At 43.0% G+C, this 20,274-nt stretch overlaps 1 protein-coding gene and 1 long non-coding RNA gene across 3 annotated transcripts; one reads left to right on the forward strand and one right to left on the reverse strand.

Annotated features, from left to right (window-relative positions):
* Positions 1-4,838: 4,838 nt before the first annotated feature.
* On the reverse strand, positions 4,839-18,463 carry CMTM6 (CKLF like MARVEL transmembrane domain containing 6). 2 transcript variants are annotated; one of them, XM_033511914.1, is made up of 5 exons: positions 18,177-18,463; positions 13,292-13,468; positions 12,281-12,379; positions 6,420-10,783; positions 4,839-5,536 (listed from the first exon to the last, which is right to left on the reverse strand). In XM_033511914.1, exons 1-4 carry the CDS (start codon positions 18,300-18,302, stop codon positions 10,631-10,633), a joined length of 555 nt encoding a protein of 184 aa, XP_033367805.1. In that variant the 5' UTR covers positions 18,303-18,463; the 3' UTR covers positions 4,839-5,536; positions 6,420-10,630. The 2 variants fall into 2 exon arrangements, with proteins under 2 accessions (XP_033367805.1, XP_015473497.1); XM_015618011.3 differs by having other exon boundaries at positions 4,839-6,079.
* Positions 18,386-19,855, forward strand: LOC107215687. Its single transcript, XR_004495839.1, has 2 exons — positions 18,386-18,473; positions 19,120-19,855. It is a non-coding gene; the product is annotated as an uncharacterized LOC107215687 (long non-coding RNA).
* The last annotated feature ends 419 nt before the right edge of the window (positions 19,856-20,274 follow it).

Consider the following 20,274-nt stretch of genomic DNA (forward strand, 5'->3'; position numbering starts at 1 on the left):
AGGGGCCTTGGCCATCCCTGCAGCTTGGGCAAAGTATGGACCTGCTTTTAGACTGAGTGCCACCAGAAAGCCAAGGAAAGCTGGATTTACATTCACTGGGCCCTGCTGTGCACGCTGGCGGTGCTGTTGGTTGTGTGAGCCAGGGAGAAGTGGGTACCAGAGAAAGGGAGGCCCACATCCTGTTCTTTCTGCGTGCAGAGATTTACACCCAGGTGGCAGAAGAGAGCCCTCACCACAAAGCTCTAGGGTGCTCTTAAGCAACCCACGTGTTTGGGCTGTTTCAAGTTTCACACTGGAGCAAGTGCAAGTGCCATGCCCTTGGCTTACCTGTCGCTCCTGTGCAGACACACAGGGCTGCATACTTGGGAGCCCATCCTGTTGGGAATGGGCGGTCTTGGTTCCAGTCCTGGTCCCAGGGCTTGCTTAACCCTGCTACACGGGAGCAGGTCAGAAAGTGGCACTAGTGCTTGTTATCTTCCTCTCCTGGAGAAGAACAATTACTTTTTTCCAGCACAGCAGCAGCTGGAAAACAGGAAAAGAATTATGTCCTTTCTAGAGGTCACTGATTACCCACAGCGGGCTACTCCAGAGTTTATTTCTGTTCTGCCTGTCCCTGAGCCCAGTCCATCAGCCTCAGCTGGTCCCCTGGGTCAGCACGCTGGTTTCTCACAGCCAATATGACAAGTACACTTTGGTGATTGTTACCAGGGGCTGATCAACATACAGTGGGTTCCCACCATCCCAGAGCTTGTGCAAAATGAAAAAAAAAGGGCCATATTTCTAATGAACTGATGATTTATCCTCTTGTTATCTCATATCTGCAGTGTTCTACTGTGTAAATGACTTGCCGATTTATTAGGGATCAAACAAGCTCTCATCACCTGCCTGAACCAGTCCCTGTGCCTTGGGGCAGTTAGCAAAAAAAAAAAAAAATCTGTCTGCTTTTTGCCCTTTGCCAAATCTCTGCCTGAGCTGTGCTAACAGTGAAAGTGAAGCTGTCTGGCCATGCCCAGAAGCAGCACTTCACAGGTAGGTAGGAAGACTAAAAGTTAGGGGAAAAAAAATAAAAGGGGAAGAAGAAAACAATAATTAAAAGAGTTGCAGCATCACAGGAGTTTCCTGTCACCAGGATGAAGTGGCTGCCAAGACGAGCTTTCAGTTTTACAGGGAGGCAGAATCTAGATACCAAAATCCTTGGCATTGATCTGGCTTAGTGCTGTGAAAGCTTGGCTTTAAGGTTCCAGCACGGAATAGTCAAAGGCCTTATCTGATTGTGGCTGCTTGTAATGTGCTGCAGGGGACAGTAGTATGATAGGGAGGGCTCATGAAAAGGAGGCTGTGAGGGACCTTGGCTTTTTGTGTGGTGATGGTGAGGAATGAGGGCAGAGCTAAAGGAAGAAGTGCAGATGAAGGAGCTAAAATCAAGGGGTCACTGCAGAGTAGCAGCACTACCCAACCTTTCCTGAGGGAACAACTCAGAACAGAGCTGTTCCTTGAATTAATATTTTTATATCGGTTCCTGAGCACAACACCACCTCCAGCAACACCTGATTTTTCTATATTGCTGAATTCCAGCATTACAGAAGGCACATTAGTATTTTTCAAAATACTTTTTTTTCAGTTTTGTCACTGGGTAAATGCTGGCTCTCAGGTGAGACGTTTGAGTGAAGTATGTCCTTCAGAGCACTAGCCAGCCATAAAGGCCTGAACTTTTGAAGCAGAAAAAAAAGATTAGGGCATAGATAAATTTGCTTCAATTAAAATTAGTTTTTGATAATCCTGGCTTGGACTGAGTTCAACTCAGAGTGCCCAAGATAGTGTAAATTTCATTTATTGCTCTTTAGATGTTTGCAGACCTAGAGTAACAGCAAGACACAAATAAAGGAATAAACTGCAAACTCTAAAGCCTAAGCCAAAGAGCAGCAGTCCTGCCCTCCTCACAGTGACAAGAAGTTCTGCCTGCAGTGCGAAGTAACCCAGGAATGCCTGGTTGTCCTGGTGCCAACACTTGGTGCTGCAAAGCCCCTGGGTTACTCTGCCTGGCCCTGCAATGATTTTGGCCCTGCCTGGTGCACAGAGGCACTGTCACATGTGTCACCTCAGAGCCATTCTCCCAGGGGACTCCAGACAGCTGGGGCCATGCAAAGGCAGGCAAGCAACTGTGCAGCAAGCCAAGCACCTGGGAAGGAGGGAATAGCACAGAAGAAAAGGAGCAGGCTGAGTGCTCTGTGCTTGCATATTTGGGTTTGTGCAGAAAAACAGTCCTGGGGGGGGGGGGGGGGGGTGTGAAGGAAGCACCTGTGTGTTTCTGTGAGCTCTGAAGGGGCTCCCAGAAAGACAAGGAGAAGACACCAGCTCTTGGGGCAGAGCTGGCATGCTAATGTGTGTGTGTGAATGGTGTGGCAGCTACGCAGGGTGGTGGGGCATTCCTCCCCGCAGAGGGGAATATCCCCAGGCCACTAATGGGGAGTCATTGCTAAATTAAGTATGTCTGAACCACTTGTTCTTTTCTTACATGTTTGCACTTGTGTGGGAAGAGCAACACAGACAGGCAGCCCTTTTAACACAGGAGGAATTGTAACAAGAAGGAACTGGAACGTGGGGAAGAAAACTCCACAGGTGTAGACTTGAGGCATATAACCCTTCAGCATACGAGGTCAGACTAGGAAATTAGAGACAGCACTCATTCTGCACTACTTTTGCAACTCAAAGAGAGTAAGTATCACTGTCCCAGGAAAAAGCAGTGTATCTTGGAGACCATTTGCATGGGACTAGCCTTAATACTCAGTCACTCTCCCCTGCACATCCAAGGAAGGAAGAGAAGGGCAAGAGTGAATCATAGCAGCGAGTCAGAGTGCAGGAGTTACCCTTCCCCTCTGATTCACCCTCTGGACGTGCCTCCTCCTCCATCAGCTACCAGGACAGCTTGGCCTCTCAGCTGGAACATCTCAGGGTAAAGCTGACACTGCTTTTACCTTCCCATGTGCATCTGGAGAAGCAGTCACCTTTTAATTCTAGCATTTGTATCTCAGCACAGAACAGAGCTGGTGCTGTAGAAGAGCTGGGTGGATGGGAAGGGACCAGGCTAGGAATTTGATACCACCTCAAAGCCTGTAGCTAGCCAAAAGCACCCATTTGCAGCTTCCTCCTATTATTACATCTGCAAGCCAGCTGTGATGGTAGAGTATGATTCCCCTCCTCCCCCCGCCAGCACACACACAATTACACCAACACAATTTTCCTTTGTTATCATTAGTGGGGGTTATATGAGGTGGACTGGTGCTGGGGGCTTTGTACCACCACTAGTATGAATTACAGCTCTGCTGGTGTAACAGCTCCTTTTACATCAGAAGTGCTTTGTCTGTCTAGCATAGTCTACTGTTATTGCTACATCTGTAAATCGCTCTTAACATAAAGCTTAATGATCTGCATCCCCCTTTTCCATGAACCCCTGCCAAACAAGAGCACAATGCTGCAGCTGTAGCTATTAAGCTATGGTGGCAGCAAAGCACTCCATTAATACCTCATGCTCAGCAGTTTGTGATGCATGAGAGCTGAATAATTATGCCCTTGTTACCCTCAAATGAGAGGCACAATTGCCAGAAACAAGAGTTTACAATTAAATAAAAAAAATAACTGTATCAAGTCAAGGACAACATTGGTTCATTCATAAAACAAGCCTTTCTGAGCAAAACGACGATGAGGCAGAAAAGAGGCTTACATTAATGAGCCAGTTGTTTCTAGAGCTGTATTGTACCCTCTCAGAAAGGCTTCCACAGCCTCTTTATCCCGGCTGTTTTGAGAAACTAGCAGGCAGAGATTTAGTCAAAGCTCTTGTTGCTATGAGTTGAACTGATAGGCAGGTTTAGTTTAGGTTTGAGATACAGGAATAGGAGGCTTTAGCAATGTGAGTATCAAAACCCAGTGCTCTGAAGCATTTGAAACTGAGCAGGCAGGCAAAAGAGACTGAAAATGGGTGTTAATAAAATAGGAGTGATGAATCTGTCCTCTTTCTTGAGCATGCCTTGCTGCTCACACCAGGATAGTAGATCCACACCTTTGGTTAGTGGAGTACAGAAACGACAGAACAATTAACTGTCCCTTCCTTACCTAGAGCTCAACATGAGCAGGGATTTCAGAATCATGTCTGCACTGATATTTCTGGGAGAGGAACAGCTGGTGCAAAGGAAGTAGTTAAAAGGAGGGCAGACAGACTTGCATTATTTTGAGCAACATTGCTCCATTCTCTAAGCAAGTGTAGAGCATATGGTAACAGAAAACTTGTCATCCTTTTTATCTTACCATATTATGCTTCCTGTAAGTCCAAGTGAGGACTAAAAAGAGAGCTCTGACATACACCCCAAGCTTAGCACTGCAGAATAGTGTCTGTCTCCATGCAGCACATCTAGCAGTGCATTCCTAACTGGGGATTTGCTGTCCCCATCTGGCTGGATATGCATCATGCTGCAGAAGAATGTGCTGTCACCTCCTCGTGAAGCCTGACTCTCACCTCAGGACTTGCCAACTTCAAAACAGCCAAGTCTGATTTATTTTCCCACCAGTAATTCAGCCAAGAGATAATAGGTCATAAGAAACAAACTGAGTAGTGATCAGGGCACATGGGTTGGTCAAAGCAAGTTTCACTGGGATGCCTGGAGAGGACTGGAATTACAAGAAGTCCCGTCTGGCACGCTTTACAGCTATGGTTGCCAACATTTCTGTTTGTGGGCCCTGATTTTTTTCCAGCATGCATAATTTGCATTTTTGGATAATAAGCTTCCCTCATTTAACTTCTCAAGAGTCCAGGAAATGCACAGGTACACCCCACTCCATTCCTCTCCTGTAATCCACAGACCTTTTATTGAAAACCACAGCATAGTACAGACCACAAAGTTCTCCAAAACTGCAGTGCAGTGTTTTAAGTGCAGTGTTTTAAGGCAGCTGAAGCTCTACTTGAATTTTTAAAAACATTCATTGGCAGGCTACAAAACACAAGTAATGCAAGTAAAACCCTTTCAAACTGCTCAGGCAAAGTATCTCCTCGACACAATACTGGTAAGATTATATTGCCAAAAATCCTTCAAGCTATATATTGAGAAATAAAAAAATTAATGGAAAGAGTATCCCTAAAACGCACAGTTCAATTTATAGCCATACTGACAACAGAGGGACATGGGGGCTTCAATCCCGCTGGAAATACAGGTGGGAAGAGGACGGAGTCCTTCAGACCAAATAACTTCAATCCCAGGCTCATCTTTGCCCTCTTGTGGACAACCTTCCCTCCTGCAGCTTCTCGGCAGGTTCCTGTGCAGACGGCAGGAACAATGCGGAATGTATTTCTGCCCTTCGTCGTGCTTCCTTCCGCGGGCTAAGAATAGCCATTCCGAATCCAAGGGGCAGCCACACCCAAAGCCCAGCCAAGCACTGACCCTTCCTTCGCTCCTGCATGACCGAAGCTGTGGGAGACAGCAAGTGGCTGGTCCTGCTCCTCTCTGTAAGGGCAAAATCATCCCAAAGCCAGGAAATACATCTGTGCCTAGACCGAGGGATGGACATGGTGAGCAGGTGGTGCCTGAGCACTAACAAAGGAAAGCTGCATGCTACCAGCCCGTATTCTGCCCTGCTGCACTATATTCTGGTCATTTACAGTAAACCAACTTGCATTACGCTCCTGAGAAGGGGGCTGTCGTTATTCTAGCAATAACACGACTTAAACTGTGTGGTCATGCTCCAAATTATTAGATCTAGTATTTCTGAGTTATTTTCTCAAGGTGTAAAATCCACCACTGACATACCTTTGTAATACATTTTGCCTTGTTTTCTTGCATCTAGGTAATTCAAAACATTTGAGACCGTTTTCCCTTTCGACTCCTTACAATTACACTCATCTCTGGCAACTTCATTGAAGAGACAATTTCATCTTTAAAATTATTTCATCTTTTCATGTTAAAAAAAGAGAAAATCATACTGTGGAAGTCCAGTTTCTGTGCCAACAATGAAGTGAAATCCTCCTCCTGTGTACAAGATGACCACCAGGCAATAAGTCATCTGAAGGATTATGAAACAAGAAAGTACTCCCCTGCCAAAAAAGCAAACATACAGGTTTGCTTTCTTTTCCTCACTCCCTACCACTGACAATCAGCCAAACAAATTTTTAAAGATCAAGTGTCTCTCCCTCAGCTAAGGAAGTCAGTGACCTGCAGTTTTCTACACCAGAATAAATTATTTGCTCTCAACACCTTTTGCTAGGCTGTGCTCCTTCCTTTAGCAAGTCTACCCCTTTATTTTTTGCCATTCCATATAACCAAGACAATAGGAAGCAGCAGCTGGATTATGTTTGTCACAGTAACTTAGAGACCACATATAAAGGCTACTGCAAACTACTCTGGCTAGTCCCTGTGGTCAGGGACAATACTGACCTTATCAGATCTTTTTTCCTGGGAACTTCCAGTGAGAATATGCAGCCAGTTGGACCCTCTTCCCCAGGAACAGGCAAACACAATGCAAGGTTTTCCTCCAAACCAGGAACAAAGAATGATGTTATTTCCTATGGCTGGCTTTGGAAGAACTGCATCGCAGCACCAAATCATAGCAGCAAAACCAAGAAACAGTTATTTACTAAACCTTTATTTTAAAAAATGATTACAAAATATCTTATAAAGTTCCTTAGATCAAGAAAACAACTCATTAAAAAAGATCACACATTTAAAATGATAAAAAATACTTAAGCATTTAAAAATTATTTAGATGGAAATTCAAGGCAACACTGGAAATAAAATGACATAATTCTTACCTGACACATATATATAAAATTAATGTATTATCATCCTGCTCTGATAATTAAAAATCACTTAAATTCTTAATGGTATTAAAAGTGATATATAGCTCTGTCCAGCATAGAATTTAATATCCAGAGAGTTGCTTATGTTTACAGCAATAGACTAAAAAAGGGATGAATTTCCATCTTACAGGCACTGCAAGCATCTTGATTTGCTACAATTTTATAGAACCTTTGAAAAATTTCACTAAGAATTTCCCTTCAGTGTAGAAAGCTTGGTATTTTATTGCACAAATTTGAACGAGGATCACCATGACAGCCATTATGCAAAAACATCTTGTGCTGAGCTCTGAGAATTGTGTGAGATCACTTGCTGCTCTTTCACATTGGAAGGTGCAAAGGTAGAACTCACCTGTAACAGATCACAACCCTTCCTTGCTCTTTTGAAGCACAGGGTACAGGTAGTAAGGCACAATTCCTTCCCATACTCAGAACCAAAGGGTAGCACTGTGATTTTAACATGGGCTAAACACCAAACACAAAAATTAACATTCACAATCTACACAATGCCCAGTACAGATCTTCAGAGCAAAAGCTCACAGTCCAGCCACTGTGGCAAGTCCTCACATAACATGAAAAACCCTCTCCACCGATTCTCAAGGCACTGTGAAAAGGCCTTGAAAGTGGCTGCAGAGCCTTTAAGGCTGCAGACCTTTAACTTAACAGGTTCAGCTCAAAAACACCAAAGCTGGGTGTCCAAGCAGGCTGCCAAGCACTGTGGTGAAGAATGGAGAAGACAATCCCCAGATAGATGTACTGGGTCAGTTGCTTCTTTCCAACAGGCTTTACTGCCAGTTATGGTGTACAGAGATGTTCGCTTTGCCAACAGAAGAAATTTGAGGCCGTTGTAGCTAACAGCACTTCTGCTAGAGCTCCCATCACTCTCTTGAACAATCCCTCATCCACTTAAGCCAAAATCAACCACCTTAATGGAAGCAATTTAAATAGGTGGTTTTAATAAGGTCAGCTGATTTCATCAGAAGCAGGCTGGGAAACAAGCAAAGGGCTTTGGTGACAGAGCACAAGGCATTAGGGACATCCAGCCATACACACAGAGCTCCTGCAGAACCAGACATTTAATCCAGCACCAACAGCATTCTCTAGGATCAGTCTAATTATGAGACAGACATTTAAAGCCAGCACCTGACACCAGAGGCATCAAAGGGGCATGTCAAGACTGCAGACCAGTCTGCTCAGTCACTGCAGCAAGGAAGCCTCTCCCCCACCTAGACTGGGAGGGCAGAGGAGCTAGGAGTAATAAGGAAAGTTAGGATATAGGAAGCTAAAAAAGTAGTTAAAACAAATAACCTTACAGAGCAGAAAACACACACACACAAATCTGCTTCTCAACTATTTTAAAACAGTGCAAAAACACCTTATGAGGTGTAAGGATTAACAGCACCTCATGCATGTTAGCCAACAACTGGTTTGGAAGCAACATTTTAGGCAACTGCCTAATTTTATGTCACTTGCTCCTAAGTATTTAACTACTATGTGACAGACTATTGCCAGGTAAACTGCCAAGGCCAGGAAATGACTTTACAGATCCCTTTGTGTATCTCCAGGAATGGACACCAGTAACACATTGCTTAGGTGGGGAAAAGTCTATAGAAAAAGCAACCAAAACCCAGACTTCAATTAACCTATCTTCAGACTGAGAAAAATAACAGGAAAAATTACCTCAAGGTAAGTCCACTCACGGTGCTGCATTGCTTAATAAATACTTAGCAGCACAGTGTTACTCTTATACTATATTTACAGCTACCAATTACAGATGAAGATTTAAAGACTGTAGACATTTTGGTGTGGAAAAAAAATTCAGTAGGACTCTAGACAATAAAAAGAAACCAGAACAAGACTATTGGAATGTTACTTATATGGGCACGGTCACCAGAGTAAGACATTGCAGATCATAGAGGAGATATTTCTCATTGTGGATATCACTGGCAACACCACTTGTAAACCAAACATAACTAATATCTAATCTAACATATCTAATCTACCCCAGTTATTAGACAGCTACAGCAAGCACTGACTGAAATCAGGTTTTAGTGCAAACAGACACTAATAAATACAAAAAAACCCAACCAAAGAACAAAACTGTCCAAAGAGCATTTCTTCTTTACAAACCAGAAATTTCTATGAAGGAAAGTATCTCTTCTATGCATAGCTCTAAAACCAACCTACAGCTTTAACTTGGTGCTTCATGCCACCTGGCAAAATTTTACATCCTCCAAGCAAAGTGTAGTGTTAGGGTTAAGTCTCAGGCCATAGAGAGAGAGAGAACATCACAAGCTCACACTCATCAGAAAGTGTCAGCAATGGAAAAAAAAAAACAACTTTGACTTGCTATTGCAGTTCTCTGTCTTAAAACATTTTCTTCTCCCTTTTCCAAATACAGCTCAGCCAATTTCTGGTGGGCTTGGTCTCAATGCTGCCGCAAGAGGTTACAGGACTGGGAACACACCAGATTGGGATATCGGTGAAATGCAGTCAACACCTGAGAGACACATCAAATATCTCAAGCACTCAAACAAGAATTGTTTTTGCATAATCAGCTTTTTCTCATTTGCTTTAGTATTGTGGAACATCTCCTGGCTTACAATAATTTGCTCTGCTTTTGAAGGTAAGAGAGGAGTAGCAGTCTTGCTTTTACCTCAGGCATCAGAAAAATGCTTTTACTTCATTTCTTTTACAGCCATCAATATCTGGTCTGACACATCCGTGACTTGTCTGATACGTGTCCCTTCAGTAGCGTTCCTTGCAGTCCTACAGACTGTCACTTGTAAAACAAATCGAGGGGACAAGTGCTTATTTACCTGTTTACCAACTGAGCTAGTCAGCAGCAAGGAGTCTCAAGCTACTGCCAAATTTATAAACACAGAAAATGGTGAGGTTCAAAACCATTCTGGCAAAACTTAGCATTATCTACACATAAACAAGCTGCATGTGGTATTAACCTTGCAAGTAATATCCACCAGGATAGAACCAACATGCTGTAAGGTTTTTCCTGTTGATACTCAGATTGCTACTTCTGGAGTTGTCTCATGTAAATATTTATTCTTTATCTTATTCCTCTCACTGATGGCTCTTCGAGTTTCTTCCTGCAATTGTTACAGCTTTCGAAACCATCTGAAAGAAGATTCTGGTATATAAGTCCAAACTTTGACAAACATGGGGTGCAAAACTGTCTCTTTAATATACCATTTACATTACCTTCCCCATAAACCCTTTACAGTCACTATACCATTAAACTGATCTCCACAAACAGAAGTAAGACATAGCAGTAGTAAAACCAACCCAAACCCCCTTACTTAAGGATAAACATTCCTGTAAGATTCCAGTTAGGTATCCCTTTTACATTCAATTTGACCAGGAAGTACAAAAATGAATCCTGCAGTGCTAATTTGTAACTTGCAACAGAAGCATATGGTCCATTTAACCAGGAAATATCTTTAGGTTATAGCTCAGAATTTATGCCTCAGACATTAACCTTTATTAGTCATCTCTGTCAAAATCGAATCAGCACACTGCTGTCCTGAAGTTATTCTGTTTAGACCCAAGCTTTTTTAGTGCCTGTCATCCCAGCAGGTGGCAGGACCAGTTACCTTAGAACATGATGCTCAAGATGCCATTACCTGACCCAAGAATCCATAAAAATTTGATGAGCAATACATACAAAATCGATCATAACAAAGAAAGAGAAGTTATTACCTACAGTGCACTGAAAGCTCATTTTAGTTTGCTTCAATTAAAAAAAACAAAACAAAAACCTGAAACTATTTTAGGAAGCTATCTTTGTTTATTCAATGGCTGATTTTCTCTGGATTTTCCTGGAGTGTTACCAGGATTTTCAGGGCGTCCATCGATGTTTTGTTTTCGCCTGAGATAGAGCTCTATACCACATTCAGCTGCAAATGCAAAAGTTGCAAAAAATCCGAATACCTGTGAAAGTGACAGAAATATGTGATTTTAAAAGGCATAAACAGTAATTGTATCCTAATATTGTTTGGAAATATTTGCTGTACCATTTTATATACATTTATATACATTAATAATGCTTATATATTAAGATTACAGTTTTCCTTAAATCAATAGTTCCATTTAAATTAGACACAGATCAGAGATCATAATTCTAGGATGTTCACTGCTGAAGTTTTCAGTTTTCATTCTCTCTTTTAATAATTTAAACATTCATTCTTTTAATCAAGTGTGAACCTTATACTGTGTTCCAATCAACCTTTAATCCTGAAAGTATATTAGTTTCATTGCCAAAATCAGTTATTAAAGTAGCACAGCATATAGCAGACTATTTATTCAAGAGAGGGCTGCTGATTAATGAGAGTAAATCAAGAAGAATAACACACAGAAGGTGAAGGAAGAGAAGATCTGCAGAGCCTGGGTCAGCAAGTGAGAATTAAATGACATTTTGTGAATGACATTTCGTTACTAGTCATGGCAAGATGAGAAGTGGTAAAGAGAAGGCAGCTTTTTTCAAACAAGGAATTAAATATATGTGTAATTCTAACTCTACCTAAATTTTACACAACTGGTTTGGACCGAAGTAATTTGATATTAATAAGTATTACAACACAGTAGTTTTTATTTTTCCTGCACTAGAAAAAAAAAGCAAAGCTGAAACCTGATTTATGCTCAAACTATTAGGTCTAAATAGATCTACATCACATAAGATGACTATACAGAAGTGCGTATCTCTGATAGCTGATGCTGCCTGTGGAACAGAATTATTTTGCTTTCTTTTCCAATAATTTTTTCTCATTCAAGAATTGTATCTTTTAAACTCACATGTTCACAATTCCAAGGTTACTCAAAAGAAGTATTCAAATGACTAGGGAATTATGACATCTACAGCATCTCAAAAGCCCTTTCAGTGCCTTGCCCTGAGCCTCCTCAGTGTTCCCTGGGAGGTGAATGCACTATTGCTCTATTATTTCTGTCACTGAGGAAACTGCTGCTCTTATTGCAAACTGTGCAACTCAGTGTTATCCACATGTGCTCTGTAAAAGCAAAAGACAGGATTTCTTGATGACTTTGTGAGGGGGTGACATTATGAAAAGACAATTGAGGAAAACCAGAAATTTCAGAATTAGGGTTTCAGAGAACTGGACAAGCTTCAAGAGATGATAATGTTGAACAGCAAGAGATGACAGGAAATAATACAAATCTGAAGCAGCAGGCAAAAGGTAGGGAGCTGCAAGTACGCACAGAGCTTTCCAGAAAACCTGAGGAATCCCACATCTTTGGATTTCCTATGGTAAGTTTCTGGAAGGTCTGAAATAGCTAGTTCCTCCTGAAACATCACAATGCACTGAGTTCTATTCCCTACCCAGCTTCTCCTCTGAAAACTGAGTGAAGTTCAGAGGGTAGAGAAATTAACATAGCAGATAAATACAAAGTAAATCTTGCCATTTTAAGACTTACACATGCAGCACTTTCAACAGCAGAGCCAGAGCAGGTTGCAGAAAACACTATTGATGCTAACAGAAACCAGGCAGCTATGACAGGCACAGCCCAAAAATTCTGCAAATATATATATAAAAATATTTAGCATTTAACTGTAGATAGGTTACCTAAAAAGAACAAACATCATAACATCAGCTGAGTTAGCTTGCCTATGAATTTCCCTATGAATTTGATGCTAGTGGAAACTTCAGAAAATACATTTTACAGCTACATTCCAAATGACATTCAACATTATCAGCTATTTAAACAGCATTATCAACTATTTAAAGGAGCCTGGCCTGTTTTTGTTTTTAAGTATTTAACTGATTTCATCTAACCTTTTTTCCCAATCAAATTCAAGCTCAGATTTTCACAATCAAATTCAACCATGAGCTTTATTCCCTAAGTAAAACATTTGAGAAATTAGAAACTGTAAGTAAATGTGTTCATTCAAACATTTTACTACACTCCCTTATCTGTACTCTCACATAAAGACACTACTGTTTGCTCTGAAGGCAAATAGGAAGGGACACTTGTGAGACAGAATCATGTTCCCACTGACTTTACAGAGCAACTTTCTCCCACCACTGGATCTTCTGAAGTATAAAGCCATAAACTGTAACATTTATGTAATGTAATGAGCTATGATTGTTGCCAAAAAGGAAAATGGGGTAAACTGCAAGCAAGCATCATGCTGGCAGTAAACTGTATTCCTTATATGTACACATATGCAATGGCTATGCTGTAGTATTAGTAGCATTAATGTGGAAAGACTTTTCCACATGTCCTAAAATCCTGCAGGTAGCCAACTTTGAAAAAGATGTCAGTATAAACTCTCAAAGTTGTCTCCTTTTAAAACTATAAGATACTTTAATCTACTCTTTACATGGAGAAGAAAAGGAGATTAATTTTGCATAGGCTTTTTATTCCACAGCAGGCTTTATGCACTTAGAACAGTTTGTTTTTCCAAAATAAAAAAAGTTTTCTTACCAGTTTCTGCACTTTATCTTTCCCCAGTGATTCATACAAATCAGTGCAATACAGACACAGAATCAGGAGGCTCAAAAGAAAGGCACTGCAGCTTATGAATTCAAAGAAGTAAAGTCCACTACAAATGCTGCAATCATCCACAATTTCTTCACAAACAACAGCCACAAAAGAAAAAATCTGCAAGCAAACAAATAACATGCTTGAGTTGGATCAAGTCTCTAACATCTTCAACAAGCAGACATCTCTGATATCAAGATTAATAAAGCTAGCTGTGACAAGAATTCTCAATCTACAAAGAGTTCGGTGAAGTTCTGCACAATTTTCTTACAGACAGAAATAATTATACAATGACACAGTTTACACTTGGCTGTTAAAGGTAGTCAATAAAGTACACTCAGGCAAGGTGAGCACACAGGCAAACAGAGGCTTCTTGATTAGACAGACAAGATTCCTGTTTTGTGGTTTTGTGCAACTGGCAGTTGGAAGCAGATGAGGCAGTGTGGAGAACAGACATCCTGCAAAAATGCTACTGCTTACTACATACTGAGCTGCAAAACTTCAGAGAAAGTCCATGAACCCAACACTCATGTGCTTGTGACCCAGTAATGACAGAAGCTCAACTGTTCTTGTAGGAACAAAAACTTTACAGCTATGCTCAAGCTATGTCGGACAATGTTTAATCTATGCAGAGCTTTATATTCACCTTCCTGCCATAGTGTGGTTTGTGAAAAAAAATGTGACTTACTTCCTGTACAGTCACCATAATCCCTGCTGCTGGATTTTCTACTATTTTATTAAGGAAGAATATTGCTTTATTTAACTGTTCACTTATTTTGACCACTTCTTGCTAGCTTCCTTCATCCCATAAACTTGGCATAGCTTTACAGATCTTCATAGTAAGGAGTTCACCAAATTAAAACAAAACCATGAATAAGATCAGACTGGGTCATAAAATTGAGACTGACATGAGAATGATGATCATATTTTAATACGAGTATGTGGGCAATAAAGAGGTTAAACATTCTTTGTTAAAAACAAACAAACCAACTTAAATTTAAGATTCAGAATTGTTCTTGGAAAATATGAAACCAGTCTTTCACAGTAAAAGCAAGAACAACAATTTAGCAGTAGGAAATGTAAATTCCCCTTACTAAGCCAGGTCTCAGAAGAGCACATCAGAGAAACATGTTTTGGAAATGCAACAATAAAAGGTAAACAGGAGCTCAGAGAGGGAAAGAATGGGAGCTGGGAAACTTCAATATTACTATCAGGCCTCCCCATGTTTCCTTTCTCTCCCACAGTGTCTGGCAACACAAACTTCTCAGCAGCCTTTGCACCTAAACCAGTGAACTACAGTATCAGTCCAGGAATTTTTTTTAACTCTGACTTTCCAGTTTTTATGGTTTGGGTTTGTTTTTGGTTTGTTTTGTTTTTTTTTTTTGCATTTCTAAGTATGTGTTTACAACTTCATCCAATGACTTTCAATTTCACATTTTTCACAAGGTCAGCTGTGAGATAGCACTGTACACGAAAACATCTCTTTTTATAAGAACTGGAAACTGAATGCCATCACTTTCATTTGAGCTGAAACAGAACAGAAAGAAAATAAACCTGTCCTTAAAAGAAAGAATATATCCAGATAACCATTACATGGTCTAAATACCTGAAAAAAGCTTCTTCACTGAGTGTACAAACAAGTTGAAAAAAATCCCACTCAAAGAGCAGTTATAAAGGGTTCAGTGTCAAATAACTGAGATTTACCAAGTAGAATCCTGTGTGGGACTTGCCCAAGTCAATATTCCATTTTTTTTAATTAATAAGTTAAGTAATAAAATAGAGTACAACAATTAAAAAAAAAAAAGTTACTTGAAGAACTTCGAGCAAGTGCTTTGATTAAGTTAATGTATCAGCAGCACATTTACGAGATGCTAGAGAGCTCTTCTTGGGTTTCTTAACTTGCTCTTTGATATCACTATCAGGAAAAACCAGGATTCCTCTGTTGTCATACTACCACAAAGAAAAAAAAATAAGTTTTAAACACCAAATGCATTGTTGGAGAAGCAGTTATTTCAGATTTTTAAAATTTTGTTATTAGTCCTGTCTGTACACCAGAAGTTAAACATAAGTCTGTGTCTTACCAGCAAGAAATTATTCATTGATACTGACATTACTGTTGTAAGTTTCTAAATAAATGTCAATTTTGTAAAGAAGATTTAACAAGTGAATTGCTACAAAAATAGAGCAGATCAATGAACTTGCCAACAAGCCTGTGAAGTTGCTCGGCAGTGGGATTCCCAGTACAAAACCTTCTAGTTCAGACAGGTGCACGCATTAATTCTCTATTAAGTCTGCACAATTCAGGCTACTAATCAACTCAAAAAGGAGCTGATTTTTAAGCCTAAATTACAATTTTCCTTTCCAGCTAGGGAATTTTGACTTAAGTTAAACAATAGTTGATGACAGCTTGTCCTGCTTTAGGTAAGACTTTTCTAAAGTTTCTACCTCAGTCTTGGCACAATACACACTGTGCCATTTGCCATTGTGCAGAATTTGAACCTGTCATGGACTAACAAAAACATTCCACCTATTTAAAAATAAAAAAACCCAAACAATCCAAACACCACACTGTCCTAGAAACCTGTACAATAACATGCCTCCCAACATTCTTTTGGCACTCACATTTGTGACTTTTGGCAGTTGTATTTTCCTTGTTTCATTTGCTCAAAAGAACTGGCTAAGGTTTCAGTGTATGCTATTATGCATTTAAAGAAAAGTATTTCTTAGGTCTAGAAGATAGTTTTCTGCAGGTGATTTCAGAGTATTTTATAAAACCCTTGATCACCTCTACAATGAACAGTCTGCTTTCTGATTGCAACCCCCTGTTTTAACAGTCCACAAAAGAAATTATCAGGGCATAATCCCAGTAACAACCACTATTGTAACACAAAGTCAACAGATGTTAATGATCATTCCTGGCATTTCCAAAAATCAATACTTTCCCAAAAGAGGAACCTTCTTACTGCAAGACTGAGGCTTCCACCTTCAGGACTTTCTGGGGCTTGTTTAAAGTGTTTTGACTGAGACTTCAAGATCTGTGCATTTTGATAAAGGTTACAAAAAGGTGGGAAAAATGTTGGAAATTAGGTGGGTGAACCACTAGAACTCCATTTTCTTTTTCCTCTCACTGACAAATGGGTGCAGGCCATAAACTGCTACTTATTTAAGAATAAGTAATAAGTAATAAGCTGTCAAGCAGCTATTCATCCTGTTTAGGATAATGACAATTTTTCTGGTTTTGTACTTAGAAACCATTTTAAATAATTAAACAGTTTAAGGCTTTGGTACATCAGTAAATTTGCCTACATAATCACTTATTTTATTTTAGTCAATGAACCTACTTATACAAATGTTCTGTTTGTCAGGGAGCAGAATCCAGCAGAGCTTGCTTTAATAATCTCCAGTAGATGAATTAAAAGTTTATGTTCCATTATATTTATTTAAAGCATTCTTGGGTGTGATTTTTTTAAACACCCTTAGAAAAGTTTCTTTTTGGCAGTGTTACTACTTTACAAACAGTAAAGAATATTACATTTCTGGTTGAGGGTTTTGACTGTATGTGAGATGAAGCTTAACACCCAAACGTCCTCTTTTCTGCAATGGTGAAGTAACAAGAAAGGGTTGGAAATCACCTACAATTCCTGTAAGCATGACACATCTGACTAAAAAGCCACTGTGTTTATACTGCGTGCAAAATGCACGCTGACACATTTCCAGTCAGCTGCCCTTTACCGCCATGGGTTTCACTTATTCCCTGCCCAGTACGTAAGAGTGATGCTCCTCACACCCTTATCAGCAGTAACACTGGTACATTTTGGAAGAGCCCATCACCAAATACTGAACAGACCTTGCACCAGGAGCCCAAACGCTTCATTCAGAAGCAACAACATGTAGTAAAAAAGCCAGAAGAAAATAAGCCTTTTATTTCCTGGTGGGTGCAGGGCTGCCTGACATGATGTCTCATGCAATGGGCCACCGTGATTATGGGTTTCTGGTGCAATTTTCTACCACAAACCATGGGAGAAATAGGCTCCTTAATTTTAGCGTGGACCGTACAGGCTGACAGTCTTAGAACGGGCTGCAGGAGCAGCAAGAGAGGAAGGTCTGGAGCTCATGACCCAGCAATGCCTTCCCAGTTCTACTGCCCTATGGTGAGGTTCAACCAAAAGCTTCTTCCTCCTCTTTTCATACAATCCTGCCCTCAGAAGATAACATTACATTTCTTGCGAGGCTTCCCTCTGATTTTGAGCCAGAGCGGGTGGTGTTTAAGGCCAGCAGGTAGCTGCACCACGGCGGCTGCAGCACCAAGCCTCGGGCGCACGATGCCGGCACCATCCCATGTCAGCACCTCCTCCCGCAGCTCAGACATGAAGAAGGAACACTACCAGCACTTCCTATATAAATCCTACCACAAATCACTTGAAACCTGCATTATAAGGCACCATACCATCTTTCCACCTAAGTTACACGTCTGCACAACTTTAGTGACCCCATGCCACGTCCCAAGCCAGGACACCTTCCCGGCGGAGCCAGCCCTTTCCGACCGGCAGAACCCATTCCCTCGAGGCCTGTGTGTGGCCATCTCCTCAGCCTGCGCTGGTTCACAGAGAAGTTTAATTTTTAAGCGGCGGGGACCGCCCTAAAGCCGAAGGTCATCACAACACGCTCGTTTCCATCCCAGAGCGGGCCACCCCCGCCCCGCCGGGCTCAGCCCCAGGATACTCTCGGTGTCCCAGTCTCTCCGGCCGCTGGCAGCTATCCTGCCGGGACTGCTCCCTCCGCGCCAGGCCCGGCACGTCCCGCACGGCGAGGGGAGGCGGGCACTCACCGTCTGGACCACCTTGGCCGGCAGCCGCCATCCCCACAGGTGCCGCAGGGTGCAGCCGAAGGGGCAGCGGCGAGGCGCCTTCGCCTCCGGTTCCGTGGTCTGGTTGTAGACGGTACCGTTCTCCATGGCCGGGCCGGGCCGCCGGAAAAACCGAAAGCAAAAGGGCGACAGGTGGGGCGGGACGGGGCGGGGTGCCTTCGCCTCCGGTTCCCTGGTCTTCTTATGGACGGCACCCGGGCCGGGCGGGCCGTGCCGCCGGCTGCCAGCTGGGAAAAGCCGCGAGAAAAAGGGCGGCAGGTGGGACAGGAGACCCCGGGACGCCCCGGGATGCCTGGGGGGTCCCCCGGAGGCCCCTGGGGCACGGGGGACCCCGGGGGACCTGGGGGACCCCCCTGGGGCCGGGGGGATCCCGGGGGGCCTGGGGGGGACCCCGGGGGGCTTGGGGGCGCCCCCCGGGGCCCGGGGCATCCTGGAGGGCCTGGGGGGCCCCCCGGAGGCCCCAGGGACATCGGGGAGCATGGAGGGCCCCCCGGGGGCCCGGGGGATCCCGGAGGGCCTGAAGGGACACCTGGAGGCCCGGGGGGCACCGGGGGGCCTGGGGGGACACCCGGGCGGCCGGGGGACACCAGGGGGCCTGGGTGGCCCCCCGGGGGCCCGGGGGATCCCGGGAGGCCTGGGGGGCGGTGTTCGCTCCAGCGTTTTCTCTAGCGGTTGTTCCCGGCGGGGCAGGGGCGCTCCCCCTGGCGGCCGCGGGCGGGGGCGGCCCGTGAGGGACGGCCCGCGAGGAACGGCCCGGACCGCAGGGCCGCCTCAGGCCCCGTCTGGGCTCCTTTCACTAACCGGGGCTTGGTAGGTAAAGTTTACAAGATTATTCACTTGTCACACGAGATTACAGTATCAGAAGAGGGTTTTAAGCCAAAGCTTTCCCTACTTACGTTCACAGAATCAATTAGATTGGAAAAACCCCCTGAGATCATCGCGTCCAGCCTATGATGGAACACCAGCATGTCAACCAGACCATGGCACTGAGTGCCACATCCAGTCTTGCCTTAAACACCCCCAGGGGTGGTGACTCCACCACCTCCTTGGGCATCCCACTCCAGTGTCTAATCACCCTTTCTGTGAAGAAATTCCTCCTAATGTCCAACCTAAACCTCCCCCGGGTGCCTCTTGAGGCTGTATCCTCTTGCCCTATCATGAGTTGTTTGAGAGAAGACCCTGCCCCCCACCTTGCTACAACCTCCTTTCAGGCAGTTCTGGATATCACTAAGGTCACCTCCTTTTCCCAGTCTGAACAACCCCAGCTCCCTCAGCTGGTCCTCATAGGACTCGTGCTCCAGACCCTTCAGCAACTCTGCTGCCCTTCTCTGGACTCGTTCCAGACCCCCAATGTCCTTCCTGAATTGAGAGACCCAAAACTGGACAAAGCACTCAAGGTATGGTCTCACCAGTGCTGAGTACAGGAGAAGAATCATTGTCATTGAAGACATTCCTTGTTGTCAATGAGAGAAAATACTCATATCCCCAAGCCTCTTCTAATATACTCCCATACCATTGCCCAAATCAGCTTTTAAAAGAAACTCTAATTTTTTTGCATACTAAGAGTAGATCGGACATTTTATATGTAAAGCAAAGGTGTGTTATGCTTGCTTATATATTATTGATGTGTTATCCAAAGAGCTATTATGGTCATTCATATTCACTTATACTTGTTTAACTTCAAGGAAATGGAAGATTGCTGCACGTTGTAAAAGAGGAGATTTGCTTGCTTAATGTTAGGTGTATAGGAACATATTCCCTGCTTAGGGAACAGATCAGGCTGTTTGGACATTGCTTCTCTTTGGGAGCCACATGGTGCAGTGTGTGCTACAGAGCCCCATGAGGCTGGGGCTACTTTTAACTCTGCCAGGACACCCTCTCAGCTGGGCACATGCAGAAGTATGGGCCAGACCAAAGCAGCTGGGCCACGCTCCCTGCTGAGTGTGTACCAGCAGGCTGTATGCCGGACTTCTCCCAGTAAGAAAACACAATCCAGGGGAATACACAGTGTCCCTAGGCAGGAGCATACAGATCTGTCTCTGCCATAAACATGTTTGGC

The sequence above is a fragment of the Parus major genome, chromosome 2 (assembly GCF_001522545.3).
Source record: "Parus major isolate Abel chromosome 2, Parus_major1.1, whole genome shotgun sequence".
NCBI classification, from domain to species: Eukaryota; Metazoa; Chordata; class Aves; order Passeriformes; family Paridae; genus Parus; species Parus major.

What these genes read in the sequence shown, in the direction of transcription:
- CMTM6 (XM_033511914.1), bottom strand. Translation starts at nt 18,302, where the DNA reads ATGGAGAACGGTACCGTCTACAACCAGACCACGGAACCGGAGGCGAAG. An exon ending in CGGCCAAGGTGGTCCAGACG is followed by an intron (nt 13,469 to 18,176) that starts GTGAGTGCCCGC and finishes GTTTGCTTGCAG; the next exon opens with ATTTTTTCTTTTGTGGCTGT. An exon ending in CTGTTGAAAGTGCTGCATGT is followed by an intron (nt 10,784 to 12,280) that starts GTAAGTCTTAAA and finishes TCACTTTCACAG; the next exon opens with GTATTCGGATTTTTTGCAAC.